Raw genomic sequence first — 13,288 nt, 5'->3', positions numbered from 1 at the left:
CGGGATGCTGGGCCGGAGTGATGGAGAGATGCTGACGCAGAGACCCAGAGGCAGAGGGCTCCGGGGAGAGACAGAGGTGGACAGAAAGAGAAACAGAAACAAGACAGAGGCATAAAGCAGCAGATGCAGAGAGGGGCTGAGCACACAGGCAGACGGGGGATGGAGGGCAGTGCACTCACTGAACTTCTTGCTGGCCTTCCTGGGCCCCTCTGTCATCTTGGGGAGTCAAGCAAAGCCGCTGGCCTGCGGGCAAGTGGCCGCTCGAGGCTCTGGACATGGACGCTGAGGTGCCGCCCTCACCTCCCCTTCCCCTTTCTCACACCCTCTCACTCACTTCCTCTGTGTATTTTTAAACCAGTGCAACTCCCACAACCTCACCCTCCCACCCTCCCCACAGGGGGCGGGGGCTGGGACCTCCCCAGATCCAGACCCCTGTGGGCCTCCTCCTCCTCCTCCCCGGCAGCAAGCAGGGAGCTGGGGGCAGAGCACAGGCCCGTGGGACTGGAAGGTCTGGGAAACAAACCGCAGGTTCTGGGAACAGAGCCCACTGGGCTGGGGGCCGCTGGGGACCTGCCAACAGCTGTCGGGGGGTCTGGCCCTGGGGCCGAGAGGATGCAGGGAGTCGGGCCTGTGCAGGGGGCAGTTTATCTAAGCCTGCCCGGGCACGGACCGGCAGCCGTGGGTGGAACAGAGCTTCGGTTAGGCCTGTGGGCTCAGGGGCCACCCAGACCCGAGTTCGAGTTCTGGCTGGCCACTTTGTCACTGTGTGATCCTGGGCGAAGGCACTCACCTCCCTGAGCCTCTTTCTTCTCTGTGAGCAGGGCTCTTTGCGATGCCCACCTCACAGACTGCCATGCTTGCTGCAAAGCCTGGCACAAAACCAGTGTCCTCCAAGGCACGCTCACTCTTTTCAAACTACCAGGGACAAGGCGATAATTTGGTCCACCACACCGACTGTACGGAGATGGGGAAACTGAGTCACAGGCAGCAGGATGGCGCCCAGTCAGAGTGCATTAGTGGTACAGACTGGGCTGCAACTTGACCTTTCAGCCCTGGCTGGTGTGGCTCAGCAGGATGAGTGCAGGCCTGTAAACTGAAGTCTCAGCGGTTCGATTCCCGGTCTCGGCACATGCCTGGGTTGTGGGCCAGGTACCCCCGGTGCCCCCCGGTGGGGGGCGCAGGAGAAGCAACCTATCAAGGTTTCTCTAGCACATCAATGTTTCTCTTCCTCTCTCAATAAAATCTTAAAAATCAAAAACATGCTTGCCCTTTCAAGCCCCTGAGCCAACAGCCTGGTGCCTTTCCAGCCTACAGCCGTGCGTGGGTGTGTGTGCACTCACAGGGCAGGACGGAGGTGAGGAAGTGAAATCTCCCCTACGCAGGTTGTCCTGGACACCTGAGGAGGCTGCAGCAGCTGCCGGGGGTGGGGGTGGGGCCACAAGGCCACGGGCTTCAAGTCCCACCTCTGTTTACTACAGACAAGTTCATGGAGCTTCTGAAGCCTCAGTCACCTAATCTCTAGAATGGGTACCGCCTCGAGGGAGCAGTCAACCCAGAGGCTGCTGCATGGTTCGACATCATCATCCTGGCCTCTGGGGCTGGCAACTAGGGCTGTGGGAGCCAGAGTCCAAGGCCAAGTGGGGCCCTGCATAAAATAATGACAGCTAATACCTTCTGACCACTTAGCTCCGTTCCAGCCACAGGGCGCAGCCCTCCCGCCCTAAGTGATACATGTCATTACTCTCGCCCCCATTCTATAGGTGTGGGAAAGTCACGTTGCCTGGACTCTGCTTGTCCAGCTGTGGTCCTAATTTCCATGCCCGTGGCTCCTACAAACCCCTGGCAGCTGCGTGAGGGGCCTGGGGAGGGGAGGGGTCTGATCGGTGGGGTGAAGGGGAACTCGAGGCCTTAAGAGGGAAAGGAGCACAGCCCACGAGACCAAGGCACTAGCGTCCTGCTCACAGACAGACTGAATGGGGACGGTATTCAAAGTGCAAATGAAAGGTTGGGGTTTCTGGGCCATGGACTCAGGAGAAAATGGGGGTGCCTTTCTCGTTCCCTCTGCTAAGCACTAACTAGGAGTCAGGCATGGAGCTAGAAGCCTCCACAGACTGACCCGTGAGGCAAATCCTGGGATGGTCCCATTTCACGGATGAGGAAAGTCAGGCTAAAGGAGACCAGAGACGTCCTGGCCGGGCGGCCCAGCTGGCTGGAGCCCCGTCCCACACACGAAAAGTTTAACGGGGGGTTCAATCCCTGGTCAGGGCACTTGTGGGAAGTAGCCAACCGATGTTTCTCACATCAGTGTTTTTCTCCTTCTGAAATCAATAAACATATCCTCAGGTAATGGTTAAAAAAAAGAGAGGACCAGAGACCAGACAGAAACGCAGGTACCTCAGCCCCCAGACCGGTGTCCTTCCCGTTTCTGGGTTGTCGTCGGGAGCGGAGCGGGGCCCCTGGCCTGGCTGCAGCAGGAGCCTTCCCAGTGGGTCCCTGGCTTCTCTCCCAGGAGGCAGTGCCACTGACTCGGGCTGACTGCTGCGGCTGTGGCATCAGCCAGGGCTGGCTTCCTGGCCAGATCCACTGTTTGTTTTTTTTTTTAATTTAATTTTTTAGAGGGGAAAGGAGGGCGAAGGAGAGGAAGAAATACATTGATGTGAGAGCAAAACATCGATTCTCTGCCTTCTGTATCCTCAGTCCCCTGACCGGGGACCGAACCTGTGACCCAGCCATGCGTCCTGCCAGGGAATCGAAATGGCGACCTTTTGGTTTGTGGAAGGACACCCAAGCAACTAAGCCACACCAAATGGGGCTAGGCCCACTCTTGACTTACTGTGTCACCCTTCCTAAGAGACTTTACTGCTCTGGGTCTCAGCTTCCTTATCTGTGAAATAGGTCACAGTAGCCCTCACTTCCGGGGGCTGCCCCTTACACGAAGGATGAAAGGAGCAAACTCTGGCCCAGGCCGGCTTGCTGTGGCTTCTGCAAAACCCTGGCAGTTGTTGCTGAGGGATGGGTGTGGCTCGGGCCAGGAAACCCCAGCCTCGGGCCTGGCCTGAGACCGGAGTCCCGGCCACCCCTAGGCTGTAGTGCAGCGGCGCTGCCTTGCCAGAGCTGGGGGCTCTGGCCCTGGCCCTGGCGCCAGGGCAGTTGCAACGTCCCCAGGAGGATGAATGGGGCTCAGTGTGGCAGCTCTGCTGAGCTCAGAGCCCCCTTTGTGCTGCCTCGAGTGGCCGTTTGGAGTGTGGCTGAGGACCGGCCGGCGGGTGGCTGTCCCACAGGCCCTCCTCGGTCTGTGCTGGAGGCCGGCCACACTCTGCTCCACAGCCCTGAACACACGATGCTTTCCTTCCTTTGGGCCACACCCACACCCGGAAGGTGGCCTCTGCCGGGTCCCTCTGGTCTCGATCGAGCCATAGTGCCCCTGGGAACCCAGCTCCGATTTTTGTCCCCTCCCGCCTTGCCCTCTTCCCCAGTCTGTGACTCAGCTGCCTGGAGTCTGGACAGGTGGTATTAGGGACTAGAGCCCTCCAACTTCATAGTCAAAGGCATTTGACTTGGGCGCACCCGAGTTCACACCCCTTCTGCAAAACCTTGGGCAAGTCCCATCACGTCTTTGACCATCATTTCCCCCGTCACTAAAATGGGACAAACATAACATCGCTCCCATGATCCCGTGGCAATGAAAGGAAACATGGCTGGGGCAGCATCATCCATGTTACATTCACCAGAGCAGGCTCCCCGGGAGCGCATGGCCTGATGCGTCCACATCAGCTCCATCCTGCTGTGCTGCAGATCTCAGGAGGCTCCTGACCCTGGCTCTCCCTGGTAGTCTGGTATTGGGGGCCATGTAGGGTGATGGTCAATGACCCCAGCCTTTGAGAGGAGAGACCTGGCTTTGAATCCCAGCTTCCCAGCTTCCCAGCTGTGTGGCCCTGGGCAGACTGCTGCACCATGCTGAGCCTGCTTCTTCTCCTGTAACTCAGACCCAATAATGGCAAGCTCCTAAGTGGGGTTCTGTAAAGTTCTGGGGGACGGGAGGTGACACATATTATCAACACAGGGCCAGGGACAGACTCAGCACCCAGCTGGCGGGGGACAGAACGTCCATGGCAGTATAGGGCTGTGGGCATCACAGCGCCATTCTCTGTGCTGGATGGACCCCTGGTCTCCCCGGACATGCCAGCAGCCAAGAGCAGGCCAAGCAGGCCGAACCCCATGAACCTGTCTTCCCCTTCCCCCCATACACCTCCACCTTGTCCCTGCTCAGGGGAAGAAAACAGAGGGTCCAGGCCACGGTCAAACACCTGGCCAATAGCTCTCTTTCCTACTCTGTGCCTCAGTTTCCCTAAGTGTAAAATGGCAGCAAGATCAGAGGTGCTCTCAGAGCCTGGTCAGTACGCCAGCAAACATTTACTGAGTACTGGCCACATGCCCAGCCTGGCTGGCTTAGCCAATCCATGGAAGCAGGAAGCATTTCCCTCCAAACAGCGAATTAGAAGTCAAAGTCAGTGAGAAGCCCTTTCTGGCTAGAACCTCATTTCTCCTCCCAGCTGGGTGATCTGGAGTCCCAGGCCTGCGCAGCCTTCTGAAGGGCTTCTGACCTTCCCTGCCTGGCCCCTTCCCCCAGAAAGGCTGGGGCACAAGGCCCCAAAAGGAAGTGACTGTCAGTGTTGGGGTTCAGGCCAGTGGCGGTGGGGTGGAAGTGATGACAACGCCGGAACTTTGGCTGAGGCTTCTGCCCACAGGATGTGACTTAGGGAGAGTTCGTGGAAGCGGGCAGAGGCCCCAGCCTGAGAGTCTGACGGTGGGACCACCCAAACCCACGGCAGACTCTCGATGCTGCTATCCCCTCCCATCACATCCGGGGCACCCACTCAGCAGTGCTATGCCAAGACCGTGCCCTAGCTCCACTCCAGCACAGATGGGCAGGATCCTGACACAGGTAAGTGCTTGGGGATGCCAGACTGTCTGGGTTCAAACACCCGCATGGCCACTGGCCAGCTGTTTGACCTGTCCAGGTGATGTCGTTTCTGAGTTTCAGTGTCCTTATGTGTACAATGGAGGTGAAAAAAGTACCCACCCCTTCTGGCTGAGTGAGAATTGAGATAATTCCCATAAAGTGCTAAGTGTACGGCTTGGACCATTTCTGTTCCCTGAATAAACGCTAATTGCTACAATTATTATCTTCTCCCTCCTTGTCCTTGCTGCCCCCAGGTTAGCTAGTAGTCTCCCTGCTTCTCAGACTGTACCCATGAAACCGACCCAGGTCACTCCCTGATATGTCCCTACCTAAAACCCTTGGGGGCTCCTCACTGCCCTCAGAAGAGGGCTCCTTGTTCCTCTCCTGACCCTCACAGCCCTCCCCAGAACGGCCCTCCCCCAGAACAGGGTCTCTTGGAACACTAGGCTCACCAGACCCACTCCTGCCTCCTCCTGCAAGGATGCTTCAAGGCCAAGTGTGTGGGTGTAAGAGCTGGAAGCTTTCCCACAGGTAGGGAGGGTCCTTAGCTGCAATTTGGGAGAGCAGCCCCAGTGCAGGAAGGCCTGAGGGGTTAGGAAACAGGACATTTGTGTGGCCACAGCCTAGGAGGGGAGCTGGAAAGAGCCTCAAATATCACAATTAGGTTTTTCCTGAAGAGAGTGGAGGAAATACATGCAGGCTCTATGTCAGAATGACCTGGTAGGTGCTATGAGGGGGGCAGAGGGCGAGGCCAGACTGGGGAGGCCAGGGCTCAGGATCCATGGGCAGAGGACGGAAGGGGAGGGGCAGGTAGAAGGTAGAAGAGTTAAGTAGAGCTGGAGGAAGAATCAGGAGGCCCCTGGAGCCAGGAAGATAGCAGAAAGATGCTGGGGAAAGGCTGGGGCAGGGGTCACAGGGTTAGGGAGCGAGACACTGGGTGAACCGTGGGCTTGGTGCCTAGCGCAGGAACAGCAGGTCTCACACAGGACCACTACTTACTGTACTCCTGGCCGGACTGTGAATAGCCTAAGTCCAGAGAACCCTCTTCGGACAGACCAGGTTCGAGTCCCGGCTTTATCACTATGTGATCTTGGTTGGGTAAATGACCTCACTTCTCTGAGCCTCAATGTCCTCTTCTGTAAAATGGGTTAGTAATCCTATGAGGCTGTTGATTCAGGATTCAGTGGGAACGCCTAACACTGCCTGAGCATACAGGGCTGCTGAGTGAATGCTAGGTCTTTTTGTGATTACTGACCCAAGGCTGCGCGAGCTCGGGCGAAAGAGCTCGTTGGGGACGGGGTCCTGTGGGTTTCATCCCTGAGGGTCAGAAAACAGCGGGGTCCAAGGCTGGAAGGCCCGGGCGTTGCTCGCTCGCCGCTTCCAGTGTCGCCGCGCCCCCTTGCGGCCATCGGTTGCCATGTCAACGGCGGGTGGCTGAGGCCCGGGGAGGCGGCGGGGGCAGCTCTCTCCTCCCAAGACCTAAGGCCGCTCCTTGGCTGTCTCCCCCCTTCACCCATCGCGGGGGGGTGCACTCCGAGCAGGGGAGTGAGGGGCTTCCTGCGGCAGCTGGCTTGTGGCGGTAAACTGAGGCACGCGATAAGACACCCCGCAGCCAGGTGTCGAGTGCGGGCCCCACCTCTGAAGGCGGAGGAGGGGCCGCGGGTGGTGACGCGCTGAGGGCCGCCCGCGGACAGCGGGCGGGCGGCGGCGGCAGGTGCGGCCGCGGAGGGCGGGAGGGAGAAGGGAGGGGGCGGGCGGAGGGGGAGGGGAGGGCAAGGCCCCGGCACCTCCCCCTTTATAACGCGCCCCCTCCCAGGCTCTTGGGCCGCCTCCTTGTCGGCTCTTTCCGTCTCGCCCCCTCGCCCGGCAGCCCCGGGCCCGGGCCCGGCCAGGGAGCCCCCAGGCCGCGGCTTGGGGGCCGCTCCCCCCGCCCGCTCGCCGCCCAGCGCAGCCCGGCGGAGGCGGCGCCGTCGGAGGAGGAGGAGCAGGGCACTGCGGCTGGCCCGGGATCGGGCGCCAGAGCGGCAGCAGCTTCGGCAGCAGCGGCGGCCCGGGCCAATGCAGCGGGACGCACCGCCCCGAGCCCCAGCTCCGGCGCCGCGACTTCCCGCGCCCCCGATCGGGGTCGCCGCCAGCAGTGGCGGCGGCGGAGGCGGGGGCAGCGGTGGCGGTGGAGGCGCCTCTGCAGCTCCCGTTCCTCCTGGCCTCCCGGGAACTACAAGTCCCAGGGGGCCCGGCGGCGGGCGACGAACGGAAGAGGCGGGGTCGGCGCCGCGAGGCCGGAAGTGGCCCTGGAGGCGGAAGTGGCGCGGCCGCGGAGGGGCCTGGAGCACGGCGGCGGGACCTGGAGCCGGAGCGGCGGCGGCGGCGGCGGCTGGGAGTGGTGGTGGTGCTCTGGGGGCTGCCATGGCAAAGCAGTACGATTCAGTGGAGTGCCCCTTTTGTGATGAGGTGACCAAATATGAGAAGCTCGCCAAGATCGGCCAAGGGACCTTTGGGTAAGACCGGGCCCGGAGGGACCCGGTGCTCTAGGCCTGCACCCCTGAGGGCCCACGTCGAGACGCACGGGAGCGGACCGGAGGTGGTGTGGGGGCCACTTATCCCTAGACTTGTCCCCTGGTCTTGCTAGGCCGCTCTGCTCCCCGCCCGGGCCTGACGGAGCTGGCTGGCGGGGAGGAGCCTGAGGCCCGTGATGGGGACGGGGAGGGGTTGCCGAGAGGAGCTTGTGAGGGGAGCAGGTTCTCTCCGGGAGACGCTTGGGTCAGAAGAAGAGTCTGAGGGAAGTTAGTAGGGGCTCGGAAAGGAACTGCAAAGAGCGGGTGGTGGGGGTAGCGGAGTGTCCTAGGTACCAGGCCCCGCCCCGCCCTGGAGTCCCTTTTTTTTTCCTCCCTTCCTCTTCTGGTGGGGGAGGGGCGGCCCCTGCGAAAGTGGTCTGATGAGGTTTGGGTCTCCCTCTCCTCCTGCAGGGAAGTGTTTAAGGCAAAGCATCGCCTGACCGGCCAAAAGGTGGCTCTGAAGAAGGTACTGATGGAGAACGAGAAGGAGGGGGTGAGTATGGGTCAGGTGGCAGGCAGCCGCCTCTCCTGGGCACGTGAGTTTCCACCCTCTTGCTTCCAGCACTCTCACGTTGAGTCTGAACTTAACATGTATAGTAGTCCAGGCATTTCCACAGTACAGGGAGTTTGACCTCTAACTAAATCGTTTAGTTCAAGTGCTGTAAAGTATTTGACATTTCATTCTTAGGCGAGTGTGTTTGGGGCCAGGAGGGGGAGCTCATTGCATTGAGTTCCTAGCAGTCTATGGAGTTATGAAGTCTTTAAACCCTTTTTCCTTAGTGTTTTTTTTTAAATACACGCAATGGCTTTTAAAGGGTGTCCAGTACTCAACTGAAAAGGAGCAGTTTCCTCCCCTTCTACCCCATCTTAGTTCCAGCCCAGCTTCTAGAAACCTACTTCTTAGTAAGGAAATTTCTTGATAGACATTTTTATTGTCTTTGCTGCCACTCCACAAGTTCAACACTTACAGGGCTAAGTTTAAAAGCTGAAGAAATCGTGGAGTATTTAGTGCCCAACAGTGTGCAGATTAAATAACTGTTTCCATTCGTTGTCTTAAACCAACTCCTTGAGGGGTACATACTATTTACTTAACACACATTTCCCAGATTAGGCACCTGTGGTAGCTGATTTCAGAGCCATGGTTTTACTCTGTCTCTTAGCCCGTACCTCTTGGAACATATCCCATGACCAGCACCTTGTTCTGCCGTGTGTTCACTCACCTCCGCCCCCCTTCTTTCCTTCCCCCGCACAGTTCCCCATTACAGCCTTGCGGGAAATCAAGATTCTCCAGCTTCTGAAACATGAGAATGTGGTCAACTTGATTGAGATCTGTAGAACCAAAGGTAAGCTGCTTGGATTTTATTCCCATTTTCTGATGAAGTAATTGAGGCCTGTAACTTACAGCCTTGCTTGCAAGGTTGGAACTGGATACACTTAAATTGTCTCTCCTTAACCTAGATGTAACTACCATGACTACTTTCTCCAGTCCTTTCTTCGTAGCTGGTGCTTCCCCAGGGCCTGCCACAGCCCCTGGCCCCATGGAGGCCCTCAGGAAATATTTTCCCATTGAAGGAACACACGGACGGATGCCAGCTGTCCGTGGTTGGAGGGGTATAGGAACTGGCTGTGGGAAATGAGTTGTGTAAGGGGTTTTTGACTTTCTTCTGCTTGCTCCCCTTCCCCCGTTCTTCCCGCCTCAGCTTCCCCCTATAACCGCTGCAAAGGCAGTATATACCTGGTGTTTGACTTCTGCGAGCATGACCTTGCTGGGCTGCTGAGCAATGTATTGGTCAAGTTCACGCTGTCTGAGATCAAGAGGGTCATGCAGATGTTGCTCAATGGCCTCTACTACATCCACAGGAACAAGGTGGGGCAGGAGAGACCAAGGCTTGGTGTAGCTCTTGCTCCCACTCTGGGCGGGTATGGCTGAAAGACCCTGGGAAACTAACTGAGCCCTCACTCTTGCCCTTCTTACAGATTTTGCATAGGGACATGAAGGCGGCCAACGTGCTCATCACCCGAGATGGGGTCCTGAAACTGGCAGATTTTGGGCTGGCTCGGGCCTTCAGTCTGGCCAAGAACAGCCAGCCCAACCGCTATACCAACCGTGTGGTGACACTCTGGTACCGGCCCCCGGAGCTGTTGCTCGGTGAGGACCCCCGAGTGGGCAGAAGGGGGCAGAGGCTAGGCATTTAACTGGCCTCAGCCCCCTCCAGTGCCAGGGCTTCTTGAGCCGCCGGCCCCAGGGCATTGCGTCTCAGGAGGCCCTCGGGCTCAAGGGCCCTCCTGGTGCGCTCTTCTTCCCAGGGGAGCGGGACTACGGCCCTCCCATTGACCTGTGGGGTGCTGGGTGCATCATGGCGGAGATGTGGACCCGCAGCCCTATCATGCAGGGCAACACGGAACAGCACCAGCTTGCCCTCATCAGCCAGCTCTGTGGCTCCATCACCCCCGAGGTGCGTGGCCAGGCTGCCTGGGCCCCTGGTCCCTGCAGGATGCAGAGATCCAGAAGGCTCCCTGGCAGGGGAGGAGTGGGGAGTGGAACAGAAGGCAAGCTTCTCTCCAGAGAGGTGGCTGGTGGAGGGACAGGGCCTGCTCTTGGAGCCACACCGGCTGTCCTGCTCCGTCACCAGTTCTGTGGCCTCAGGGAAGGCATTTGAACTTCTCACCTCAAGTTGAGTTTCTCTTCTGTGAGACAGCTGCCAGGGTCAGCTGTAGTGCCCACATTCTGGACAACTTGTGTAAAAGGGCCTGGCGCTCGGCACACTGAGTGCGTGGTCACAGCTGCTCTCACCCTGGAGGGGTTGAGCTCGTCCTCCAGGCGTGGTCTGGGTACATCTGAACAGAGATGTAGTCCCTTCATGTGCATGACTGACAGACAAGCCATTCATCTTCTGACCTAACTTCACCTTCGTTCCTCACCCCATCCCCCAGGTATGGCCGAACGTGGACAAGTACGAGCTGTTTGAGAAGCTGGACCTAGTGAAGGGCCAGAAGCGGAAGGTGAAGGACAGGCTGAAGGCCTACGTGCGGGACCCCTACGCACTGGACCTCATCGACAAGTTGCTGGTGCTGGATCCCGCGCAGCGCATCGACAGTGACGACGCCCTCAACCACGACTTCTTCTGGTCTGACCCCATGCCCTCGGACCTCAAGGGCATGCTGTCCACCCACCTGACGTCCATGTTCGAGTACCTGGCGCCACCGCGCAAGAAGGGCAGCCAGATCGCCCAGCCTTCCACCAACCAGAGCCGCAACCCCACCACTACCAACCAGACAGAGTTCGAGCGTGTCTTCTGAGGCCGGTCCTGCTGCTTTCCCTTAGGGCTCTCGTTCATTGGTTCTTCTGCCATGTGACTCACGCTGTGGAGATGATGGGGTGTTTTGAGTTTTTTCTCTCGTGCAGATTTTCTGTAATCCCCACCTGGGCACTGGGAGTGCCAGCTGAATGGACTAGAGCGAAGCCTGGCAGAAAGCCCAGGAGGCCCCTGGCGCTGCCGCGCCCGGTTCCCTGGTTTGCTGGGTAACGTCCGGAGGGTCTCGTGGACCTTAGGACAGTCGTGGGGTGAGAGGAGACGTGCACCGCCCAGGGACTTCGTAAGTTCCCAGTGTGATAAGAGGAGGGGACAGGACCCTCGCCGTCCCCAGTTTTCTCAGGATGAGAAACGTGCATGGGGGACAGCCAGCCTGGACTGTGGGCTTACTCCTGGCCCGACCCTGAGAAGCACCACGGCCGGCAGAAACTCGGTTCTCCAGGAGGAGGATTTTATCATGTTTCTTTTATTCCGTTGTTTAGAGACAGTTCTGGACAGTTCACCCAGTTACGATTAAAGTTGACTTCTTCCCTTTCTCCAGTAAGTGGCTATACGCTGTGTTCTGTGTTCGGACCCCCGGCTCTTCCCCTGCAGCCAGCAGGCTGGGCTTTCCTGTTAAAATTCCATTCGTCATCATCTTGACCCTTTTTTGTGCCAGTTCACGTCCCAATATAATTGTGCGGGAATATTATCTCTCTGCACCCTCGATCTGGTACCTTCCAGAATACTTGGCATGTTGCTCGCCAAAGGACAGGTACCACAAAACTCTCTTGTTGCTCCCCATTGTCAGAGGAGGGGGGAAGACGTGAAAAAAGGGTCTCGGTCCTTTGGCGGGGGGGCCTGCGTCTGCAGTGCGACCCAGCTGGGCACAGCCTACTGTGGCCAAAGGACAGACAGGTGAGCTCCAACTCGACTCGTGAGCACTGGAGGCTGCAAAAGGCCATTGATGGAATGGTGGCAGTTAGATCTGCAGCTTGCAAAGCTCCTTCAGGCCCTTGGAGGAGGCAGAGGAAATGACCAGAAGAGTTGAAGGATCTGTTAGGGGCTGGGGGAGGTGTCAGTAGCTTGGATTAAGGTGGCGAGAGGGTGGGAGGACAGAAGTCAGTGTGAAGGGGGGTCTCCGGGCCTCCGAGCTGGGAGCCTTGGAGGGGCAGTATGTGCTGAGTCTAAATTTGCGAACGGGCCCATTGGAGGTAAATTGTACATTCCAACAGGGGGAGGCCGCTCGAAGGGGACCCAGGAAGGGAGCTTGAAAAAACCTTTTGCTGGGACTGCCCTTGTGAAAATGGGCTGGTCACAGCTTCACACAGTGGAAGTACAAAGCTTCCTGACTGGTGCCCTAGTTTCTTGGGGCTGCTGTACCAGATTACCGCCAGCATGGCGGCTTCACATCGCATCTCTTCCATTGGGTCTGGAGGCTAGGAGCTTTGAAATTTGGGTGTGGGCAGGGTGGGTTTCTCTGGAAGGCTCTGCAGGAGAACTGTCCACTGCCCTCTCAGCTTCCAGTGGCTGCCCGCACCCCTTGGTGTGCTCGGCTTACGGACACAGTCCTCTCCACTGTGTCTGCACACGGTGTCTCTTAGTGAGGTCAGAGGCACCAGCCCCCAGATTTAGGGTTCACCGTGACCCAGTGTGACCTCACCTTAGCCAATTATATCTATGAAGACCTTTGCAAATAAGGTTGCATCCCAAGGTGCCAGAAGACGAGATTTGGAAGGATGCTGTTCATCTTGGTACAGCTAGTAATCGAAGAACTCTGAGAAACTTATGACAAAAAGTCAGTAGGTTTTTAAATGACAATTGTTCTGGTTTAATTGTCCAAGGTACTTTTTTTTTTCCTCTGAAGAACAAAAAGTTTCTCTAAGAGGCTCATTCTTGGACCCAGCAATTCCACTACAGGGATTTCTTATAAGCATTTGTATAGTCTGTTATCTCGTGGAAGAGGGGAGAAGGGAGGCGTGGCCCACTCGGGCATGCCGGTGTTTAGACGTGGAATCCAGATGACACATGAAGTAAGGTGTGAGCAGAGGGAGGACCTGGCTGGTGTGGCTCAGTGGACTGAGCACCAGCCTGCAAACCGAAAGGTCACAGGTTCAATTCCTGAGTTGCAGGCCAGTTCCCAGTGGGGGACACACGAGAGATAACCACACATTGATATTTCTCTCCCTCTCCCCTTCCCTTCCCCTCTAAAGATAAATAAACAAAATCTTAAAAAAAAAAAGAGAGGAATTGCTAAAACTACCCATGGTTATTTGGACTGGTTCTGTGCTTTATACAATCTCTGTGTTTTATCATGTTTCCTGAATTCATATTTTTATTTGTGCAATTAAACCATATTTTAAAACCAAAGAAGGCCCTAAACCCTGGAGCTTCCGGCTCCAAGCTCCCCCCACATCCCACCCCCCCATGGGACCCCCCCCAGAAGGAAGGTCAGGAGGAGCAGCAGGGTGGATCCA

The 13,288-nt window shown here is 57.6% G+C and overlaps 2 protein-coding genes across 4 annotated transcripts in view; one reads left to right on the top strand and one right to left on the bottom strand.

Annotated features, from left to right (window-relative positions):
* The window catches only part of SH2D3C (SH2 domain containing 3C), a 28,896-nt gene extending 28,561 nt beyond the window's left edge, over positions 1-335 (bottom strand). Inside the window, exon 1 of one of the 3 annotated variants that reach the window (XM_037156598.2) lies at positions 180-335. In XM_037156598.2, the coding sequence (XP_037012493.2) occupies positions 180-216 (37 nt within the window). In that variant the 5' untranslated portion in view covers positions 217-335. The remainder of the gene's footprint in view (positions 1-179) is intronic. The other 2 variants (XM_037156794.2, XM_053667694.1) reach the window with 2 other exon arrangements.
* Positions 336-6,749: 6,414 nt separating this feature from the next.
* Positions 6,750-11,376, top strand: CDK9 (cyclin dependent kinase 9). The gene is made up of 7 exons (XM_037156498.2): positions 6,750-7,461; positions 7,930-8,011; positions 8,771-8,861; positions 9,219-9,385; positions 9,496-9,667; positions 9,826-9,974; positions 10,453-11,376. Exons 1-7 carry the CDS (start codon positions 7,022-7,024, stop codon positions 10,816-10,818), a joined length of 1,467 nt encoding a protein of 488 aa, XP_037012393.2. The 5' UTR covers positions 6,750-7,021; the 3' UTR covers positions 10,819-11,376.
* The last annotated feature ends 1,912 nt before the right edge of the window (positions 11,377-13,288 follow it).

This window comes from Artibeus jamaicensis, unplaced genomic scaffold (assembly GCF_021234435.1).
Source record: "Artibeus jamaicensis isolate MK-2021 breed Jamaican fruit bat unplaced genomic scaffold, CSHL_Jam_final contig_471, whole genome shotgun sequence".
NCBI classification, from domain to species: domain Eukaryota; kingdom Metazoa; phylum Chordata; class Mammalia; order Chiroptera; family Phyllostomidae; genus Artibeus; species Artibeus jamaicensis.
This window is presented reverse-complemented; position numbering and strand designations above follow the sequence as displayed.

What these genes read in the sequence shown, in the direction of transcription:
- CDK9 (XM_037156498.2), top strand. Translation starts at nt 7,022, where the DNA reads ATGCAGCGGGACGCACCGCCCCGAGCCCCAGCTCCGGCGCCGCGACTT. An exon ending in ACTACATCCACAGGAACAAG is followed by an intron (nt 9,386 to 9,495) that starts GTGGGGCAGGAG and finishes CCCTTCTTACAG; the next exon opens with ATTTTGCATAGGGACATGAA. An exon ending in GCCCCCGGAGCTGTTGCTCG is followed by an intron (nt 9,668 to 9,825) that starts GTGAGGACCCCC and finishes TCTTCTTCCCAG; the next exon opens with GGGAGCGGGACTACGGCCCT.